The sequence below is a fragment of the Sycon ciliatum genome, chromosome 6 (assembly GCF_964019385.1).
Source record: "Sycon ciliatum chromosome 6, ocSycCili1.1, whole genome shotgun sequence".
Lineage (NCBI taxonomy): Eukaryota > Metazoa > Porifera > Calcarea > Leucosolenida > Sycettidae > Sycon > Sycon ciliatum.
The window spans coordinates 2,446,855-2,468,465 of NC_088648.1; the positions used below are offsets into that span (position 1 = coordinate 2,446,855).

The window sequence follows — 21,611 nt, forward strand, 5'->3', positions numbered from 1 at the left end:
CCACTAGTTTCAGTGAACCACCATTCACACTGAGCGCGGTACAGGTACATCAAACTGCAGCTGGAAATTTGGTCGTAACCAAGAATGTAGCGATAAATTACAGATTTGATAGGTAAACCACTTGCTATGGTAAGTACAAGGCTGCGTGCAGTTGGATGGCACGCACTCGATCTACAACTGTTCTACAGCTTGTACGCGAACGCACGCTCGTGCGCTGGTCATTTTGATTCCACGCCCTGGGCTTATTTCCGGCATGGGCGCTAAAACGGACTTGAAGTGTACACCGCCTAAAACTGGGCTTATTATCGGACATGAGCGTTATTTAGGGTGGGCTTATTTACGGAATTTTATGGTAGCCCTCTCTCTCCCTCCCTCCCTCCCTCCCTCCCTCCCTCTCTCTCTCTCTCTCTCTATCTCTCTCTCTCTCTCTCTCTCTCTCTCTCTCTCTCTCTTTCTCTGAACGTCTACATGTGTATTCACAATCATAGCTTTTGCATAATGTATTCAAGTGGTTGCCAATGATGATTGTGCATACCTGCATAGGTAACATGCATCTGAGCATGCACACTTCCTGCACGGTTGACTGCAGTGCACGTGTATACACCGGCAAGTGACCTTCGGAAACTGCGTATCTGCAGGCTGCCGTTGATCAAGATCGTCAGGAACTCCGAATCCATCGTCACATGCCGTCCATTGTGTTTCCATGACAGCGTTGGGGCCGGGTATCCCTTGGCAACACAGTCCAGCACTGTAGTGCTCTCTGGGAACAGAGTCTGATTGGAGGAGTGCTGGGTGATATCCGGTATAGTGTCTAAACATGAACAGATAACAGTCACACACATAAACACAGCCGTGTGGGTAGTTGAGCATTTGCAAATACAGGGCATTTTCCACTCGCACATACACGTGCATGCACACATACACCACACACACACGCACGCACGCACGCACGCATACACACACACACGACAAGAGACTACCCTGTAATAAGAGAAATCTACAGTAACAACATCACGGAAACGTCTGTACTAAGCGTGCCAGGAGGTATTAACAATTAAAGGGGAAGTTAAGGCAAAAATTAAAATTTCACCAGTTGTAGTCTTCGGGGTGCTGAGTCGAATGGTCGTGGTCCGAGGAAGCTGAGACGCTCTCTTCCTACTTGAATCCCAATCGAACTCGCGCACTTCCACTGAAACTGGGTGACTGCGCCCTACTAGATGGGGATTTGTATGCGAAATGTCACTAAAAGCGCCATTTCGTTCTTATAAAAGCACGGATGACCGCGATTGGCCCATATGTTGTAGTCTTTTGGACGCTGAGTCGACTGGTTTTGGTCCGAAAAGGCTGCGATGCAGCGTTCCTCCTTTATTCCCAATCGAACATGGTTGAAGAAGCGGTCACGTGCTCCTGGGTGCCCAAATCACCTGGTCACCACGCCAGCAGGCGACAAATTTCACACCAAGGTTCAACTCGAGTGACAGGAGTGCACCCAAAAAAGGTCAAACAGGCTAGTAAGTTGTACCCTGCAGGCACGGTGACCAGGTGACTGGTGTACGCAGGAGCACGTGACCGCTTGTTCAACCATGTTCGATTGGGAATATAGGAGGAACGCTGCATCGCAGCCTTTTCGGACCAAAACCAGTCGACTCAGCGTCCAAAAGACTACCATGGCCAGCAATCGAGGACATCTGAGAGTTGTAATTTTTGTACTCCTCCAAGGTGTGATTTTTGGCGTGCTGCGCCAAGCACAAGGAAGCCATCTGCAAAAAAACTGCAGAAAATGGTTGTTGTTTGATCCTTTGGTGTAATCTTTGTTTCTAGTCGAAGCTAATTGCTGTTTGGAGCAGAAACGCTGAAATTGACTATTTTCTGCATGTACTCATACATGTACTCATGTACTCAGGCATGCAGTCTCACTCGTATTTTAGCTCTTTTTCTGGAATGGATGCTGCTCTGCGCCCCTTGGTGAACATTTCCTGCGCTCGTGGAGCAGCGGAAAAGGACCACTGGTATGTCTAGTTCCTGGTTTGAAAGTGGAGAGTCGACTTTTGTGCCTTGAAAAAGGAGTAGAGAGCGAGTAAGGTACATCTGTGGCTTATTTTTGAGTGCTCCTCGTACATTTTTGATCGTGATAGAAATTCTCAGACCAAAGTCAGCGCGACGATGGCCGTACAGTTTTCTTGTGGACTTTTTTAGTTGTTTCATCTCGTATCTATGTCAGTATCGTGATGGTGAAGTGGAGAGGATGATTTTCTTCCTCTAGGCTTCGTTCGGCCGACTTTGCTTCGTCCTCGTTGAAAAGTGATCCTGAAAAAAAGGTCGATTCGCAAAATTATGTTGATTTTGAATGTATGTGATGACATGCGATTGCTGGCTATGCAACATATGGGCCAATCGCGGTCATCCGTGCTTTTATAAGAACGAAATGGCGCTTTTAGTGACATTTCGCATACAAATCCCCATCTAGTAGGGCGCAGTCACCCAGTTTCAGTGGAAGTGCGCGAGTTCGATTGGGATTCAAGTAGGAAGAGAGCGTCTCAGCTTCCTCGGACCAAGACCATTCGACTCAGCACCCCGAAGACTACAACTGGTGAAATTTTAATTTTTGCCTTAACTTCCCCTTTAATAATAATAATAATAATAATACCACAGCACGCGTAATAATATAATTATGTGGGTATAATTATACGTTCCGCTTCTGTCCTATCTCCTATGATCAAATTCCATTATCAAGGTAATTATTAACACGGCGCACTGATGACCTGTGACGCCAGATCATGGATTGTCGGCCAGATTTCTCCATGTAGGCTTGTCCAGAGCGATGGCCCTCACATTCCCCAGCTGACTGCTTCGCTTCAAGTCGATGTTAACTTCCCCTTTAAGGCAAAAATTAAAATTTCACCAGTCGAACTCGCGCCATTTCGTTCTTATAAAAACACGGATGACCGCGGTTGGCCCATATGTTGTAGTCTTTTGGACGCTGAGTCGACTGGTTTTGGTCCGAAAAGGCTGCGATGCAGCGTTCCTCCCTTATTCCCAATCGAACATGGTTGAACAAGCGTTCACGTGCTCCTGGGTACCCAAATCACCTGGTCACCACGCCAGCAGGCGACAACTTTCACACCAAGGTTCAACTCGAGTTCAACTCGAGTTCAACTCGAGTGACAGGACTGCACCCAAAAAAGATCAAACAGGCTAGTACACGAATTCTCGACAGAATGGGCGCATTCTTTTAGGCCACTTTTGAAGCATCGAAGTTCTTGGAAGCAGCGTTACACCATTTCGTCCTACAGGCGTCGTACACATCTTGTACACAACACATTGTGAACTTCATCTATTACTTCCCTGGATTGTACATGTCCATCGGTGCAGGCCATACGCACAGGTCGCACTCAAGAGTACACTAACCTTGTATCTCCACTTGTATGCTGCTCTTCATGACTCCTTTGATGTTCTCGGCTACACACTGATACATGCCAGCAGTGTGCTCGGTGACGTTGTCTAGCGTGATGGAGTTTGTCAACGTACCATTCCTGTGCACTGCCATCTGCCTTGAGTGCACCACCATATTGCTGCCTTCCCGTACCCACGTAACCATGGGCAACGGGGAGCCTGCACCCCGACACGTTAGTGTCAGCGATGATCCAAGGACCACGCTGCGTGCTTTGACCGGACCAACGGCTACTGTGGGTGCAGCTATACAAACATGACAGATTCAAAACAGAACACTAAATTTTACCAAAATCTACTCATCTACCCACGGCATACATGTAAGGCTTTCTAGGGCTAGTCACGGTGAGGTCTGAGCAGCAGCTGCTGTTTGCAAAAAATACAAAAATTACAAGAACATGCTTTGCTCTCATTTACAATCAACTCATTTCATATTCAAATAATGTGGCAAGTACAACAATACACCTTTAAGCCGCCGATCCCATTGGCAACAGACCCGAGACTATGTGCATACACACATAATACATTATATGCTCACACCCCACGTGCATCTATGCACATACACACCTCAGACCTCAGACCTCAGACACACACACACACACACACTGGGGTGCGTAACCTGACATACCATGCACAGATAACGTAGCAGCAGAATGGCGAGTGCCCAGGGTGTTGGTCACGTGACAAGTCGCCTTCAGTGTTTTCACACGCTGCACACTAATGACATCATCTGCAGTGGGGACAACATCACCATTCTCAGCAGTGATGTCATTGATGGCGCTGCGAACTGTGTGATGAAAGAACCCATCGGTGTTGCTGAGGAGCAATGACCCGTTCTGCAGCACAATTGCCGACGTTCTCAGCCCAGGAATAGCTCTAGGCGAGGCATGGTTACCACGGCTACCATGGTTGCTATGGCTGTCCAGCAGCACTTTCCCGCTGGGTGTGTGTATGGTCCAGGATACTGCAGGTGCGGGATGGCCAGTTGCCGTGCAGGAGAGAGAAGCTGCTGACCCGACTTCCACAACTTGACTCAACGGAGCTGTAGTGACAACAGGCGGTTCTGCACACGCAAACACCAAGCCAAGAAACGAAACACAAAGGACACCTTTTTTTATGGTATATTTTGCCGCTTGCATGTCTTTATCTATTTCCTCATAGATAGTTATACAATTTCCTTCATATTTCTGTGAAAAGGCATCGATGGCTGTGCAGCAATTGACGAAGTAAAGTAGAAGTCAACAGCAACAGGTGAGCTAGAGATTTGATTACCGTATGTGACATTGTTGTGGGATGTTGTCAGGTGATATCCTCACCATGGGAACACAATAATATGTGATCAGGTGATGTCATCACCATGACAACATGATGCAGCCGGAAAATAGCATGACACATGTATGCATCACACAGCATGACCATAGAGTTCTCGGCTGCTGGCCATGCTTTATAAAGATTCATTGAGAAACAAAAACAAATGACAGCGATGAAAGTTGACATATTATACTAGTACATCGGCAAGGAGACTTTACGACAAAAATTGAATATCCGTCAAATTCACCATAAGTGTACTTGGTCTAAATGACAGAAACTTTTCGCTGACAATGTTCCACACCATAACGTCATTCCTGTGCACTCTCAGCACACGGTGAGTAGATCAAAGTGCCAAACAAATTCAGCTATTTCCTGGCCTGCCGACGGACTCCTCCAGAAAACTTCCAATTTGTAAAGCTGAACAATATGACATACGGGACAATGTTACTGCAATCTTGCACTCCAAACTCACCAAGCACGGTCAGCGTAATATTAGCGCTGCTTGTTGCAATTGCACTGCGTAGCGTGCACTGATATGTTCCGCTGTCTAGCGCACTGACGCTACGCACCACAATTGCAATGTGTCTCCCGTCATGCCGTGTCACCAGCGTGTCCTGCTCCAGCCGATCACCATTGCGATAGCACCGCAAAGATGCGCGAGGCACTCCGAGGTCGACGCTGAATTGTATATCCCTGCTCTCACCTGCTACGGCAGTGATGCGGTCCGTCAATGCAGTAATGAGTGGCTTAGCTGAACAGAATAACAAGGTGTATACAAAATGATATGATGTTGAAACATGTGGGGCATGATGTGGGGCATGGATGAATTCTCTTTCAAAACAAAATAGATTCTCTCTACCTATACCATGGGCTTTTTCTCGGTCAATAACCGGTGGCTCACTGTTTGTCCCTCTCTGAATCTGTGCTTCTGTCTCTGTCTCTGTTTCTGTCTGTCTGTCTGTCTCTGTTTCTGTCTGTCTGTCTCTGTTTCTGTTTCTGTCTCTGTTTCCATCCATCCGTCCGTCCGTCCGTCCGTCTGTGTGTGCATGTGTGGCTCTATGTTTGTGTCTGTCTGTGTGTAGCTGTCTATGTCTGCCTGTCTCTGTTGTTCAGTCTGTCTGTCTGTCTGTCTCTCTCTGTCTCTCTCTCTCTGTCTGTCTGTCTGTCTGTCTGTCTCTCTCTGTGACACACCATACGCACGCACTCACCCACGCACGCACGCCCCCGCCCCGCCCCCGCCCCGCCACACACGCACACACACACACACACACACACACACACACACACACACACACACACACACACACACACACACACACACACACACACAAGCACACACATTCGTGAACTGCTCCACTCATACAAAGTACCAATCAGCCTACCTTGCACAGTGATACTGGCTGATGCGGATGCTTGGCCATACTGGTTCTGTAGGGTGCATGTGATCAAGCCAGTATGCTGAAAACTGACATTGCTGATCTGCAGTATGGGACCAGTGAGGACGTGTGGCCGTGAGTGCATATGAGACACTGCCTCTCCCGACCAAGCAATGCTAGTGTTGTGACTACTGCGATTGCTTGCCGAACATTCAATCTGAATGGCGCTGCCGACAACGGTCGTGATGTTCTCCGGGACTTTATCGAATGTAGGCTGTTCCCGGTTCCCTAATGAGATCACCAATACAGGAGAAGACTGCGCCGATCAATCACACAGGCAATTGGAGTTTTAAATCTATTAGTTAATCTACAGACCTCAGACCCCAGACCTCAGACCTGCTCATCTCTTAAGCGATGATAGCAAACAGCTACGTTAGACGTAGCAACTTGCGCTGGGATTACACCATTCAACAGCTTGCAAGGCTGATGAATTGATCGCCACTAAATTTAGCCTGGTCTACACCACACAGCTGACTAACTAGTGGCTTTTTCTGGCCAGTGAATCCCTCTAAGTCTACAGTATCCAGTCACATTGTGATGCATAGATTGCAGAGATGTGCCACAGTGGTCATGCCGCATGCGGTGTGTAAGCAGTCATACACATGATGGCACAGCAGCTATTTGCATCTGCAAGGTGAGGGCTACATGTGCAGTCCACTTCGCTAATAACGACTGCGGATATAACGACAATTCGCGAATATCGACAGAATTTCCATGCCCAGAGCAAAATCCCATCTAACTGTAACACTTATAATGAGACTGCGGGTATAACGACACTTCGCGAATAAGGACACTTTTCTGGTGCCCCGCCAAGTGTCGTTATACGCAAAGTTGACTGTATATTCAACCTCCGAACACTGCAGCCGTGTGCATGAAACCTCGAAACACTGCAGCTGTGCTCATGACGAATAGACACGACTTACTCATGACACCAATGTGTATAGTTTTCTGGTCCTGACCAGCCATGTTCCTTGCCACGCAGGTATAGGCGCCACTGAGCGAGGTGCGGGCGTGCTTGATCCTCAGCTTTCCACTATCGGTCATTTGCACGTGGTGTCTGATGCCGATGGCATGTGCCGGTAGCTCCCAGACAACCTCCGGCTCGGGATCTCCTTCAACAATGCACTGGATAGTCCTGGAGTCGCCCTCTAGAAGGCTCACATTCTCTGGTGTTTCTGAGGAGATTTTCGCCGGCACTAGGCAATACACAGACAATCCGGAGACCGGTAATGTACGCACAGCAACTACCCAGCAGAGCAACGTAGAACGGAAGAGTTTTTCTAAGAGTGGCTATTGTAAGAACACCAAGTTACTGAAGAAATTACACTTTTCTCACCCCTTTTCAATCCCTGAAACCAAAGGTTCTATCTGAAAGCCTATAGTCCACCCCAACAGACTATGCTCCATGCAGAACTACATTCACAAAAGGTAATAATTGCTGCAATGAGGTTTCATCGTTTTGTGATGTCTCTCACTCGTCTTTGCTTCCCAGGCATTACAATTGCACCAAGGTCTCTAAGACGCTGCAGCTCAAAAAAATCTGGTGCAGAAATGAATAGATGACTGAGCAATTATGTTGCTATGGGAGACAGAGAGAAATGGCAGATTGCTTAGGAATGTCTAAACAACGGCAATGATGCCGCTCGGCTTGGAAGTGCACGTCTCGCGCATACATTTGTACTCACCGAACACTCTGAGCTCGGTCTGTGCTTCGACCCGGCCAGCAATGCTCTCGGCTACGCACGTGTATACACCACTATCCGTGGGCAGGACACTTTCAAACTCAATGTCTCCGTTGTCCCATGTGATGGTGCGACCTGACCTATGCTTTGCCGGGTTCTCCAGGCCCGAAGGCCCAGTCCATGTTATCGTTGGCGTTGGGTGTCCGTCGGCATTGCAGAAGAACATGACAGTGTCACCTTGTCTTGCCATCATCATTCTTGGCCGCACTGTGAACTCAGGCGCAACTAGATAGGAGACAAGAAGAAGTGTAGAGAGTTGAGAACACATTACAGTAAAACTCTCCTAATCCGGACTCTCCTAATCCGGACTCTCCTAATCCGGACTCTCCTAATCCGGACACGTTCATATACCAGGCACCTTTCTGACCCGTTTAGAGGCACAGCAATTGACTTTTCAGGAGCAATGCTACAGCAGAAGCGAATGCAATCTGTGCTGTAATTGCACCATTCAAAAGGGTTGCAAGGCTGAAGGATTGACTGCCACTATTTAGCATGTTCTCTACATAATGCAGGCATGCAGTCACACATGCACACACACACACTTAATACACATTCATGCATGCACTTGCGCGACCCCTCCTATACACATGTACAAACACACACACGCGCACGCACACACACACTCACACACACACACACACACACACACACACACACACACACACACACACGCACACATACACTGAGATAACCGGAGGCATACCCATCTCAACTGTCGTTGGCTCGACAAGCATGCTCGTTATCCCGCTGTTGGATGCTGAAGTGCCTTGCGGAGAAGTGGAGTGAATTGTGGTCGTAGGCAGCCTTTTGCTACTGAATGAATCTGATACCAGCTCTGCTGTGGAAGGTGTCAGGCTGTCTTGAGTGACTTCTACGGTGACAGCATCATTTTTGGCTGTAGCCACATCATTGATGATAGTCTGCACATCAGATACAGCGGGAATAGAGGCAGCGGTGGAAGAGCTGGGAGAGTCAACACTACCACGCTGTGTAGTCGTATCAAAGTGTGTAGGTAACTGGGATGTCTGTGCAATGACTGATTCCATAGTCGTGCTGCTAGCTGAAGCGATCTCTGTTTCCAGTGTGGATGTCTCGGCTGTGACTGGCTGCTCTGTCATAGTTGTTACTACTAGTGGCTCGGCTGTGACTGGCTGCTCTGCCATCGTTGTTACTGCTAGTTGTTTGGCTGTTGGTAATTCCTGGACAAAGATAGCATCAGACGATGGGCTGAATACGTTACCGGTGAGTGTATTTGGAACAGTACTTGTGATGGGAGCCACACCAGAACCCGTACCCGGCTGCAGAGTAGCTGCTGTTGCACTGGCTGCCGATAGTGCACCCACGGGGGTTTGAACTGGGAGCTGGTTGTCAGCTTCAACTGTGTCAACTGTAACTGGTTTCTCTTGTGCCGCCATCGCCTGTGTGGGAGGTTCTGTTAGAACACGTGTCGTGACTGCTGGTGCGTGGGTTGTTTCTGAGAGTACATGGGATGTTGCAAGGCTGGCGTGTGATAACACGTCCATGTCTGAAGTCTTTGCAATGGGCTGCTTTGCTGCAGACTGCGTCACAGGCATAAGCTGAGTAGTTGGACTGGCGCCTCTTGAGCTTGCTACCTCAACTTTGGTATTCTGTAGTACCACATCTGTTTGTACAGGTTCGGTAGTTAGTGCAGCATCCGTCTGTACCGCTTCAGTAGCTAATACCGCACCTGTCTCTACATCTTCAGGACTGACAGGTGCAGCTAGTGCAGCATCCGTCTGTACATCTTCTGTAGCTAGTGCGGCATCCGTCTGTACTGCTTCAGTAGCTGGTTTTGGCAGACTAGAGTGTGGTGTTTGTGGCAAGGTGGTTACGTACGGAGCAGAAGTTCCTCCTGATAACTTTGTCGTGCTCATAAACGTTTTAGGATGACTTGCTGCTAATGCATCCGTTACATCTGCTACAGGGAGCTCTTTGGTGGTAGAGGATAGCACAGGGTTAGCTGTGAGTGGTTGCTGGCTGGTTGGTGACTTGTGCTGGCGTGCTGAGGTTATGTAGTACTGAGTGGATGCCACACCGGAGGCACCAAATGATGATGTTGATAATGCGCTGACTGTGGGGTTACTTTGAGTTTGTTCTGTGTTGTCCAGATAATCCGGTGACATAGCCGACTGTGTGATAGGTAGCTGTGCCACCGTGGTGACTGGCGTGCTAAACGCAGACTGTGATTCGGTAGTGATTGGCTCACTCTCCGATACCAGCGGTGTGTGAAGTGCAGGACTGGCTTCAGCTGTGTGTGTGGCTGTTGTTAGCTGCAGGTTGTTGTCTGTTGCTGGTGAGGCGATTTCATCTGCAGCCTGGCGTGTTATCGTACCACTCAATGACACGGTATCAACACCAGTTTGCGCCGAGACAGGCGCTGTCATCGTTGGTTTCGCTTGCTCTCTACCGACGTCTTGAGTTTCAGACTTTGCCGTCAACCCTAGCACTGTTGTGGGAAGTGTCCGCGACGTTGGAGATGTGGTGGTTTTTGTCCTCTGCTTCTTTGTTTTGTCCGCAACGTCCAGTGTCATGACAGCTCGATCTCTTCCGTACCTGTTGATCACTAAGCAGATGTACTGGCCAGCGTCCGTCTTGCGGACTTTCTTGATGCTCAGCCGATGGTTGGAGTTGATGGTGACGCGCTTGTTCTTCTTGACCGGCCGGCCATCCTTGATCCACGTCACGCGCATCGGCTGTGATCCCCGGGCTCTGCACTTCAGATTCAGCCGTTTCCCGTGCTTCACTAGCATGTACACGTCGGGCCGGTTGTAGATGGTCGGTGGCTCTGTATAGATGACAGCACATTGGAAAATGTACGCATAAAGCAATAGTTGCTTCAAAGAGAGTGAATTTTGTTATCACCAGGACAAGGTGTAGTAAACTTACCGGGACAAGGTGCACTTTTCTTCTTGTCCACCGACTTCAACACAGCCACTTGGACATTTATGAAACTTCACTGCTCGACTCCAAAATAAAATCCAGACCCTGATGATGACCTTGATGATGGGCCAGGCCTGAAAATTTGGTGTAATATAAAATTTTATTTGAATTGCAACAAAGAGACGGTTTTGGAGTGGAGGAGTGAAGTTTCATAAAAGAACAAGGTGTATGTGGACGATCCTACAAGAGAAGACCTCAAGCCTCTGAACGTGCCGATTCAGGAGTGCCTCAACCTCGCCACCAACAAGCAACTCTGGTTAACGATCATTGACAGATGCATGATCCCGTATGATTTGTTTATGCGGGAAATATGCGACCTGTTCATATTATTATTATTATTATGCATCTTACCAGGACAAGGCGTATTACTGGCAACGGTCAGCTCCACCTGCTTCTGACAGCTGGCGAGCGTCATCTGACACATTCCACTGTACGTCACGCCGTCGCTACCGCACACTGCACTCTCCGGATGCTTACCGGCACTGGCTGCACAGTCGATGTGGACACAGCTACACTGTGCCGCTCTGCCACCAGGCATTGTCGTGTGCACACATCGGCCATTGTATCGACATGGAGTGACCAGCAGCCTTTCGCATTCCTCCTTCTGTGACAGTGGCGCAGTTGAAGCGACATCTGTGCACGTCAGACGTAGAAAGAGAAATTCATTTGCCCACCAAAAAACACTCCAAAATTTGAAACAATTTTAAAACCCCAAGATTCAATCAGTTTTTTTTCACAAAATTATAGGATTTGAGGTTTCCTCATGCTCTTTCTGCTTCTGATGAACAGGCAAAAAGAAACAGATTTGCTTTGTGTCAGAGGTGTGTATCCATCAATGCAGAACAGAGAATGCAAAAATAATGTGACCATAGCCACCACAACAATATACAGGAGGCATGGGAACTGACTTTCATCGTAGTGCGTTGTGATCCACTTCTGCTAATAATTAGTACCAATTTAAGTTCCTAGCTGGAGTTTCAATTCTGAGGTTTACCGTATTTTCCGGAGAATAAGCCGCACTGGCGTATAAGCCACACCGTTTTTTTGCCATTATATATTGACATCTACCATATTTATAGAAAAGAGAAAGGCCCAAGGAACTACAAGTTAGGGTCCGTCATAAATATCGATATTTTTTTCAAGACGATATTTGTTCATTTCTCCCCCCCCCCCCCCCCCCTCAACACGAACATACACATGTTTATGCAGAGGATTGATATATTTTAATGGAGTGCAATCTCCTCATGAAACGTGACCAGCTGCAACTCTAAATTCACCATACACCTACATGTACATATAGGTGTACGTTGCCACGGTCGCACAACCTTGCCGTGGCTTTGTTCGTGTGTTCACGAGGTTGACTTTCACTTTGTGTAGGTCATAAACTATATGTTTGCACAGTGCCCGTCCATAGATAGAGTTCGATATTTTTTTCACCAAGACGAGACGAACAGGGCCCGAACCCCCGAACCCCCCCCCCCCCCCCACCAAACGAACGAATATCTTCTCTAAAAAATATCGATATTTGTGGACGACCCCTTATGCTATAATGTCCACAAACACCACCAGTTACTAAACAATCAGCTCATGCGATAGCATTGCACGACACTGATCGACGGTACTGACGTTCTACAACTAACTGGCTAATAGCTCTAGCACATATTACATGCGCGCTCCAACAGCCTTCCAACATGGAAGGTGAGCTGATGAGCTGATTGTTTAGTTACAGGTGGTGTTAGTGGACAATATAGCGTAACTTATAGTTCCTTGGTCCTTTTTATTTTCTATAAATTTATTCTTGGCTCTCCTATTGATCACCGTTAATTTGATCATCGGAATATAACCCCCCCCCTTCTTTGGGGGTGAATTTTGAGTGTTCAAAGTGCGGCGTATACTCCGGAACAATACGGTAGTTGTTAATGTGCGAACCCCAACCCGTCTTGCATTGTGCAGTATTCAATGCTGACGTGGCTTTCCGGACTAAAGTAGTTACTTGAAATGAATGTTGTGAATCCATGCCTTCCTTCCTTCCTTTACCTGCTTTAGACAAAGAGAGTACATGTAGATCTTACCCTTAGTTGGTATGGCTGTGGCTGGTGTGGGCTGCATTGTCGACCGAGCTGTTGTTACTGCTGAATGGGGCGATTGTGCTTCAGTACTCCTTGGTGAAGTGGGCTGTGGCACTGTCTGGCTGCCAATAGGAGTTGCATGTGGTGTTCCAATGTCTGCATGTTCCGGATCATTGATCATACTCTGTGTGATGGGCACGGTAATCACGCTGTCTTTATCTCCCTCATTCTGTTCCAGTTCATTGTTCTTGCTGTCATCTTGCTGCCGGAGGTCGTCACTATTATTGCCCACTTCCTCGGTGACAATGTCATGCTGTGAGCTAGGCGATGTAGCTGCGTGCACTGCCTCTTCTGTTATCTCTGTGGCTGATGTGATAATAGGCGCTAGTGTGGTGAGAATCGCGTCATTAGCCGCTACTGCTGTTACTCCTGCAGCCTGTGCGATGGGCACTGACCTGGTCTTGACTCTAGACGATGTGGACATCATGAAGTACAGCTGCCCAACAGAAACACGGTTGAACTGGCGGATACCACCAACTGTCACCACCAGCTCCTTGCTCAGAACCTGAGGTGGCGGTGAAACGGAAATATGACAATATTATTAATACAATCACATTAAATTTAATGATAACATCACTCACATCTCCCCCCCCCCCCCCCCCCCTCTAGCATTGCAGTGGCTAGCTACATATGCTGCACTTCAGCAGGCGATGGATCAATACCCACTAACCATCACCAAAGTATGCCAGTTTATATTGGCTAAGTCTCACTGAATATGTCACAAGTCGCCTGATGATTGCATTGTACAAGAAACTGGGAGTAGCAATGAACTCTGTAAACCTCCGTTGTGCCTTTTGCGTGTCTGCTATAGCCTATGTATCTGCTATAGCCTATGTATCTGCTATAGCCTATGTATCTGCTATAGCCTATGTATTGTTGTGAACTGCTGCCGTGCCACTCTTGACTCTCACCTGATTCAAGTCGACGGTACCGAAGTGCGGTGACGTCACATGCAAAGCGAACGTGAAGCTGACGGGCTTGCCACTGACAGTGGCTGTGCTGCTGGTGGAGATGACGAGAGTGCGGTCTCGCGTCCAACGGTGGTGCTCCTTGAATGTGCCTATCCGCACGGAGCCACTCTCCAACTCGGGAGCAGTGCCGTTCACCTTCATATCAATCTAGGGAGAAACACAAAATAAAACAAAGGTTTCAGGCTGTCCAATAGAGTGCTCGTTACCGAAAGGCAGAGCTAGTTCCGACAAGAATAAGAGCTCTTCTTCTTGTATGTAGAAATACATTGAGCAGAGCAGAATGCGACACTGGCTAACGTGTCCAGCCCTTGATAAAACGGAGCAGTTCCGCTAGTTGATCTGTGTGTGGAGTTTCAGTGAAGCCTCTCTAAGGCAGCAGCTCAAGGGACCATACAGATGCTGCCCCAGTGTACAGGTGGTCTTCTTATCCGTGTAATTTATTGTATAAAAAATGAAATGGAGGAAAAGGCTATGGTATGACCGAACCAATCAAAAACTGCTTTCGGCGGGTGCACGCATCCTTATCAACGGTATGCAACTGCACTTCAAACGTTGATTTTGTAGTCCATGCCGCGGCATTGCAGTGAATGACTCACCCTTGCCTGTCCATAGCTATCCAGCCCCTGACCATTGAAGGTTACGGACAGCACTGCGCCATCCGAACTCGGGAACACAAATGTGCCCTGGGCGCTGAACTCCGCCTGGGTGAGCTCGAATCCAGACCCAAAGCCGTGTGGCAGGTCAGACGCGGACGATGGTAGCTTTAAGCTGATCCAGTAGACGGGCCAAAGCAAGGGCAGGAGTGGGCTGATGCTGGGTATGACAGACTTGGGGATTCCCCCCATGGTTGCCACGGTGCCACGCTCTGCCGACGACTGACCAGCGTACTGGCCACCGGATACTGCCTTGCCGTTGATAGTGCCCGTCACCAACCCTGATATACGACTTGGTGGCGATGCTGTGCATGCACACATAACCACCATAATGACGATGACAACGACAACGACAACAACAGCAGCAAGAGCAACAATGACAACAACAATCAACAAAATATTCATTGGTTTGCGGGACAGATGCAAACGGGAAAAGTCTGAAGAGAAAATTGACGGTCACCTCCAGGACTCGAACCAGGGACTCTCGCCTACAGTACTGTCGGGGGTCGAAGAACTGGGGAGTCAGGGTTCTAGCCTAGCCCTTTCTTTTTTTTAGCGAACACAGCAGTTTCGTTCGTATTCGATGGTACAGTCTTACATGTACATTCATGCAGAGTTATACGTCTGAGTGTACACTATAGTGTAAATTACAGTTTCCGTTCTTATCTGCAAAATATCCAGCCTGCACCGTCCTTAAAAATTGGTGAAATTCTAGCCTGGCCGTTCTTCGGCGCCCGACACTAGGGGACAGTACTGTCTGTATGGTCAACAAACCTGATTATTTACATGTAGGAGCGTGACCAAGTCTGAGGAAGGGCTGAGGCTTGCTCCAGCTTCTTTTCAGAGTATGCCCAAAATAGAGGAACCAAACAGTGTGTGAACAGGAGGAAAAAGGGAGCCTGAATGCAGTACAGGAGATGTTTGTGGTCAGCCGGGTGGATGGGGAGCACCAGGGTAGGTAGGGCAGGGACGTCAGGCTTGGTCTTGAAATTACTGGAACGCCAAACCGGGGCAAGGAAAGGCAATGGCGTTAACCTAGAAAAGTCTTAGCCCCGTCGCCTGTCGTCACAGGCTGTCCTTGAGAAATGTCTGTAGCAAGTCTAAAATCAGAAACACAAGCCCACCACTTTGAGTAAAATCCATGCTTGTGGACCGTATTTGCCGTAGTATAAGCCGTTTCTCATAAATTAATCCTTGGCTCTCCGCCCTAGTCTATCTACCCTATGTATCACCGTTAATTTGATCACTGGAGTACAAGCCGCACCCCTGGGGAGGATTTTGAGTGTTCAGGTGTGGCATATATTCCGGAAAATACAGCACTTCAGGAAATCCTCACTTAAAAAATATCTGACCAGCTAGCCAGGCAATCAACGTACCCTTGTTACACGACGTGCGTGTATTGCACGCCGACTGCCCAACCTCCTGACTGCAGTCAGCCAGGCCAGAGCTGGGGACGCGGCGCACAACGCGACTCCGATGCCGCATACCACCGCGACACGTGGCCGAGCAGGCACTCCACGACGACCATTGTGTTTCACTGCACTCGATTTCATCTGCAATGGTACATTCACATTTAAAACAAGCACTCAATGCAGTCACGTGATGCAGTCACATGACACAGTCATATGATACAGTCACATGATGCAGTCACATGATATAGTCACATGATGTAGTCACATGACGCAGTCACATGACACAGTCGCGTGATGCAGTCACATGATACAGCCACACGATACAGTCACATGATGCAGTCACATACTGTAGAATTCAAACACCTTTCAGTGGCGTGTAAAATGCATGTATCTACTCGACCTCAGACACCGACTCGTGGTCTAGCATAAAGACACAATCATTTCTGGAATACATACTTGGACATTCCACTCCTGTATGGCACTTTCTTGTGCGCTGCTGTCGAATACAGCGTCGGTCATTATCCGACGTGGGCAGAAGAACAACAGCCGACTGCGTCTCCATCCCATTGCCACAGGTCGCGCTGCAAGCCGACCAGCCGGACCAGCTCTGTAATGGACAATTTTCAGCTGCATTACACACATGCACACAAACACACATATGCGCACATGCATACACACACACACACACACACACACGCACACACACACACACACACGCACACACTATGTATGTGGGGTGGGGCCAGGGTGCATGTGTGAGTGTGTGCATGTATGCATGTATGCACACTCGAAGAGAGTTGCGGTTGCTCGTGACAGTGCTTAAAATACACCCAAGGTGCAGAGCCTAGTACACACACTTGAAAGAAGGAATCAAAAGCGCTTCAGGTGTAACTTTGTGAGTTTCACGGTTTTAACCAATCCTCAGACAGCCAAGTCAAGTTTCTGTCTCAGTGATGATTGGTTTAACCGTGACACTCAGAGATGCAGCGGATACACTTTTAATTCCTTCTTCCAAGTGTGTATACGTGTATGCATGTGTGTGCGTGTGTGTGTGTGTGTGTGTGTATGCGTTTATGCGTCTGTGTGTTCTTGAAATCAAGCAAAGCTACTCATGCACCCATCAACACCTAGACAGGAACTAAGACTAGTGTTGTCCCTGCCCTTTTGGCACGTGTGTGCCCCTTTTGGCACGTTGGTGCGGACCGCGCGCGGACTGCGCCGGTTGGAGATTATCGTACATGTTCTTGTTGTTGTGCGCATGCTTGCATGCTTATCGTGCGCATTCTGGCTGTTTTCGGTGCCTTCTTCCTGAGACTCTCCTTGGAACAACAATGATAATCTGTCCTCTGAGTGTGGCGTACGTGTGATGTATAATTAAGAGAGTAATCGGAAGGGCTATCGTGCGAGGGATTAAAACCCCCCGACGACAATTGGCGCCCAGCTAGTGGCATCGTTCCCCACGACCCTGAGATCGTTTCCGTTTTTGCCGTGGCTTCAAATCTTGCCTTCTCCACGCATCCTCGCCATGGCTCCGCTTTGCTCCATCTGCTCAACCCTGACGTCGGAGCTCCTACTCAGGTGAGCCTGCTTTGCCTGCCCTGCGTAATGTTTTGTACCTTGTACGTAGTTCTGCTGGTACTAGTCTTCGATTTAGGATTTTCAAAATAATTGTTTCGCTTCGTGGCATTGAAGTCCCGGGTTGTTCTCTTGTGTACGAGTACCTCGCGTTCGAGCCTCGCTCCTGTTAGTACATGATTGTGGCCCACGTTGTGTGTGCGGTGTTTTGAACCAGTGTACATTGTCGCCCTCCGGCCTCTGGCTGTTCGAGTGGTCGTGTGCACTGTGTTTCACACCTTCTGACTTGAAAGTATTAGTTTGTTGTCCGTGCTGTCGTGCATGCTCATCGTGTTGCTTGGTACGTCATCATGGTAGTCAGCATGGGTAACTTTGCTCGTGTTTGCTTACTCGCCCTGTGTTGTGCACTGGTGCACGTCGTTTCGGTGTCGTCGGACTGCTCCGATCCTGTGTCGTCCGATTTGTTTCAGTTTGGTAGATGTCCCCATCGATTTACTCGATGTGGTGGCACTCCGTCGTTTCCAGTTTCAAGTACAAGTGCTTTCTTTTTCGTTTTACTAGTAATCATGTTTTGTGTCGAGCGTTTTAGTGCTCCGCCTGGTTGTCCCGCTCATGTGGAATGGCTGACGCCCAGTGGTGTAACATGCTTCTGAGATTCTCGTTGACGGTCCGGGTGGCAATATTTCTGTGAGTGTGTTGTTTGGTATTTGTGTTTTGGCACGTGGGTCTCTTCATTTCACCTAGGGGGGCGTCCGATCATGGTGAGCCACGGTCTGCCTGGTGGGCTGGTGGGATCCAGCGCTTATTTGTATCGGTTCGCCTTGCGGGTGTTCGGTTTCCGTGTTTTGCTGGCTGGCCTTTGTGCGTCCCAGTAGGGTTCAGGAGGGTGTTTTTTTTGTGTTTCGTGAGCGGTTGTGTTTCACGCGTGATATTCAGGTTCAATCCCTGTGGGTTTTTTCAGGTTAGAGACCTGTGGTTTTTTCAGGTTAGAGGCCTGTGGTTATTCAGGGTAGCGCCCTGTGGTTATTCAGGGTAGCGCCCTGTGGTTATTCAGGGTAGCGCCCTGTGGTTTTTCTATGTTAATTTTTGTTTGCGTATTGGTGACCGATTTGTTTGTGTGCTATCTGGTGTCCTCATGGATAGACTGCCCCTGTATCCGTAGGCGTGTTCAACGTTGCTGTTCTGCCATTCCTTCTTGTGGTTTTTCTTGTCTGAATTTTGGCTCCTAGTATTGCTGAGATGTTTGCGTCAGTCCTTGTTTCTTTCTTTCTGTGTGTGTATCTGTGAGTTTTCGTAGCCCCATCGGCTGCGTGATGGTTTTCCGGACAACTCCTGTGCTGTCAGATGACTGGTCACCCAGTTCAGCTGCCGCGGTCTTCGCCGTACCGTCGGTTTGCCTTGGCTTCGCACCAGGGCGAGGTGGTTGTTTTCCGGGGGCCCACGCCTGAAAGATGGCGGTTCCCTCTATGGGTGGGCCCAGTCTGTTTTCTTTCCACCCCTTTGCTTTGGCTTTTCCCCCGTTGTCCGGAGTTACTAATGTATCCTACTGTTTTGGCCCTGCGTATCTGCATGTGTATGTTGTTCACATTTTGATTTCTTTTTCTCCTGTCTGTCTTCTCGTTTTCTTTTCTTCTCTCCCATCCTCAGGAGAGGATGCATTTTTTTTCATGTGGAAGTATGTTGTCCCTGCCCTTTTGGCACGTGTGTGCCCCTTTTGGCACGTTGGTGCGGACCGCGCGCGGACTGCGCCGGTTGGAGATTATCGTACATGTTCTTGTTGTTGTGCGCATGCTTGCATGCTTATCGTGCGCATTCTGGCTGTTTTCGGTGCCTTCTTCCTGAGACTCTCCTTGGAACAACAATGATAATCTGTCCTCTGAGTGTGGCGTACGTGTGATGTATAATTAAGAGAGTAATCGGAAGGGCTATCGTGCGAGGGAATAAAAAACCCCGACGACACTAGTAGTGGAGGGTGTATAGCGAGAATGTTACAAGTCACTCAGTCAGTGCTGCCTCATTCAGGATTCCAGAGAGGTGGCAGGTCCGTCCAGCCCCAGTCATTCCATCATGACTATAACAAGTGGTGGCACACTCATGTCTCATACCTGCCAAGTACTGAGAGTGCTTTTTCTGCATCGCCACGGCAAATTCTCGGGATTTCCCTTGGCTTTTCGGGACTAGTATGTCTTATTTTTTCCAAAATTCCATTTCCAACTTGTTTGAAAAGGTTTGTGACAATATCAGTGATATTAATCATAATAATTATTATTATACGCAAGTCCAAGACTCAAAGCGGAGGTTTTTCAGCGACAGTTCATGGAAGGAGCACTAGTAGATCCACTGGTACTACCGGCTATGGCAGTACAGAATCAATAAGGAGAACTAGACACAGTCACTTGAAGTGCTCCCAGAACAATATCAAGACTTGTTTTGTGTACGGTGATTTTCGGGATAATCGACAGGGATTTCGGGATCGCGGGAGTTTATCCAAAAATGCGGGATATTTGGCAGGTATGATGTCTGCAACTCGCTGACCTGAAGCAACCCTTTGCACAGTCTTTCGATCCACCATATCTCCCTGATAAATCGCACTCCCATTTCAAGTTGAGCCATATTGTTTTGATATATTCACTTCCGTAGTAAGTCGTGCTCGATTGTAAGAAGCACCAGGGTTTTTTTCCTGTGAATTTTAGTGTATTAAAGAAGGTGCGACTTATATTCGTGGAAATACCGCACCAACAGTGCATTAGGCTCACCTCGTTGCCCGCTAGTTTTACGTCCATTTCCGTCCACAATTGTTCCTGCAGGCAAGAAGAGATGACGTAGAGAATCAAACTGAGCAGCCACACCAATGTGTGTGTGTGTGTGTGTGTGTGTGTGTGTGTGTGTGTGTGTGTGCGTGTGCGTGCGTGCGTGCGTGCGTGCGTGCGTGCGTGCGTGTGTGTGTGCGCGCGCGCGTGCGTGTGTGTGTGTGTGTGTGTGTGTGTGTGTGTGTGTGTGTGTGTGTGTGTGTGTGTGTGTGTGTGTGTGTGTGTGTGTGTGTGTGCCTGTGCGTGTGTGCGTGTGTGTGTGTGTGTTTGTGTATGTGCCTACATACATGTGCATGGACAAGACTGTTACTTCATCCAAAGATTCATGAGTTGTGAGAGTTGAAAAGGGAAAAGGAGGCAGGGAGGTGTGTGTGGGGGGGGGGGGGGGGGTAGGGGGAGAAGAAGGGGTAGGGGGAGGAGGAGTAGGGGGAGAAGGAGGGGGGGGGGAGCTAAAAGTACTTCACTTGTCTGAAGTAGAAAATGGAAATCTGTACGTGGAAATGGGGTACCAGGTATGCACTCCTGGGCGTGAACTAGTCTTAGGTTTCTGTAGCCCCTTTAAGGCTTTAGCCAATTCTGAAAATACCAATGTGGCTACTACTGTTGTTGACATAGACATCAAATGGCATGACCGTGGCCCTTACTAGCATAGCGTACATGCCGCGGCACTGTAAAACTGTAAAAAATGGACCAGCAGTGCTTACGGCTACACAGCCAGCACCCTGTGGCCACTTGACTTCTTTTAAACGGATTTCAATGTCCGCAACACCAGGAAAAATTCTTTTAAAAAAAGGTCAGTCAGTGTATTTGTAGCTGCTGGTGGCTGCTACAGCTCACAGTGCGCCGGTACTGTACCTTTCTTGGAGTCACTTGTACACTGCCTACAACACGCCGAGATACTGTTGACACCAGCCGAGGTGCAAGTTCTGCACAGATCTGTGTTGCAGGCCAGAATGCCATCCTCCTGGCATGTGCATTCTGTGCACTGCTTCGGCTTCAGCCAGGGAGTGTTAGGAGTACGATGAGCGCATTGGCTGACGTCCGTGCTGGCCTCACCAGATGCTGCGGTGGGCACAGTGAAACAGGCGTCCACGCGCATGCGTGCGGCCACACGCATGAGCGAGAACAAACACACGCATGCACACATACACACGTTCACAC

General features: G+C 48.5%; 1 protein-coding gene across 1 annotated transcript in view; it reads right to left on the reverse strand.

Annotated features, from left to right (window-relative positions):
* Positions 1-21,611, reverse strand: part of LOC135819153 (hemicentin-1-like) — a 47,325-nt gene that overhangs the window by 20,862 nt on the left and 4,852 nt on the right. The window contains exons 2-17 of the mRNA XM_065332312.1: positions 21,306-21,512; positions 20,397-20,441; positions 16,522-16,692; positions 16,030-16,206; positions 14,597-14,958; positions 13,941-14,147; positions 12,973-13,534; positions 11,252-11,533; positions 8,643-10,745; positions 7,883-8,164; positions 7,121-7,393; positions 6,144-6,425; positions 5,234-5,512; positions 4,079-4,513; positions 3,409-3,696; positions 536-811 (exon numbers count right to left, since the gene is read on the reverse strand). Coding sequence (XP_065188384.1) covers positions 536-811; positions 3,409-3,696; positions 4,079-4,513; positions 5,234-5,512; positions 6,144-6,425; positions 7,121-7,393; positions 7,883-8,164; positions 8,643-10,745; positions 11,252-11,533; positions 12,973-13,534; positions 13,941-14,147; positions 14,597-14,958; positions 16,030-16,206; positions 16,522-16,692; positions 20,397-20,441; positions 21,306-21,512 — 6,231 coding nt within the window. The remainder of the gene's footprint in view (positions 1-535; positions 812-3,408; positions 3,697-4,078; positions 4,514-5,233; positions 5,513-6,143; positions 6,426-7,120; positions 7,394-7,882; positions 8,165-8,642; positions 10,746-11,251; positions 11,534-12,972; positions 13,535-13,940; positions 14,148-14,596; positions 14,959-16,029; positions 16,207-16,521; positions 16,693-20,396; positions 20,442-21,305; positions 21,513-21,611) is intronic.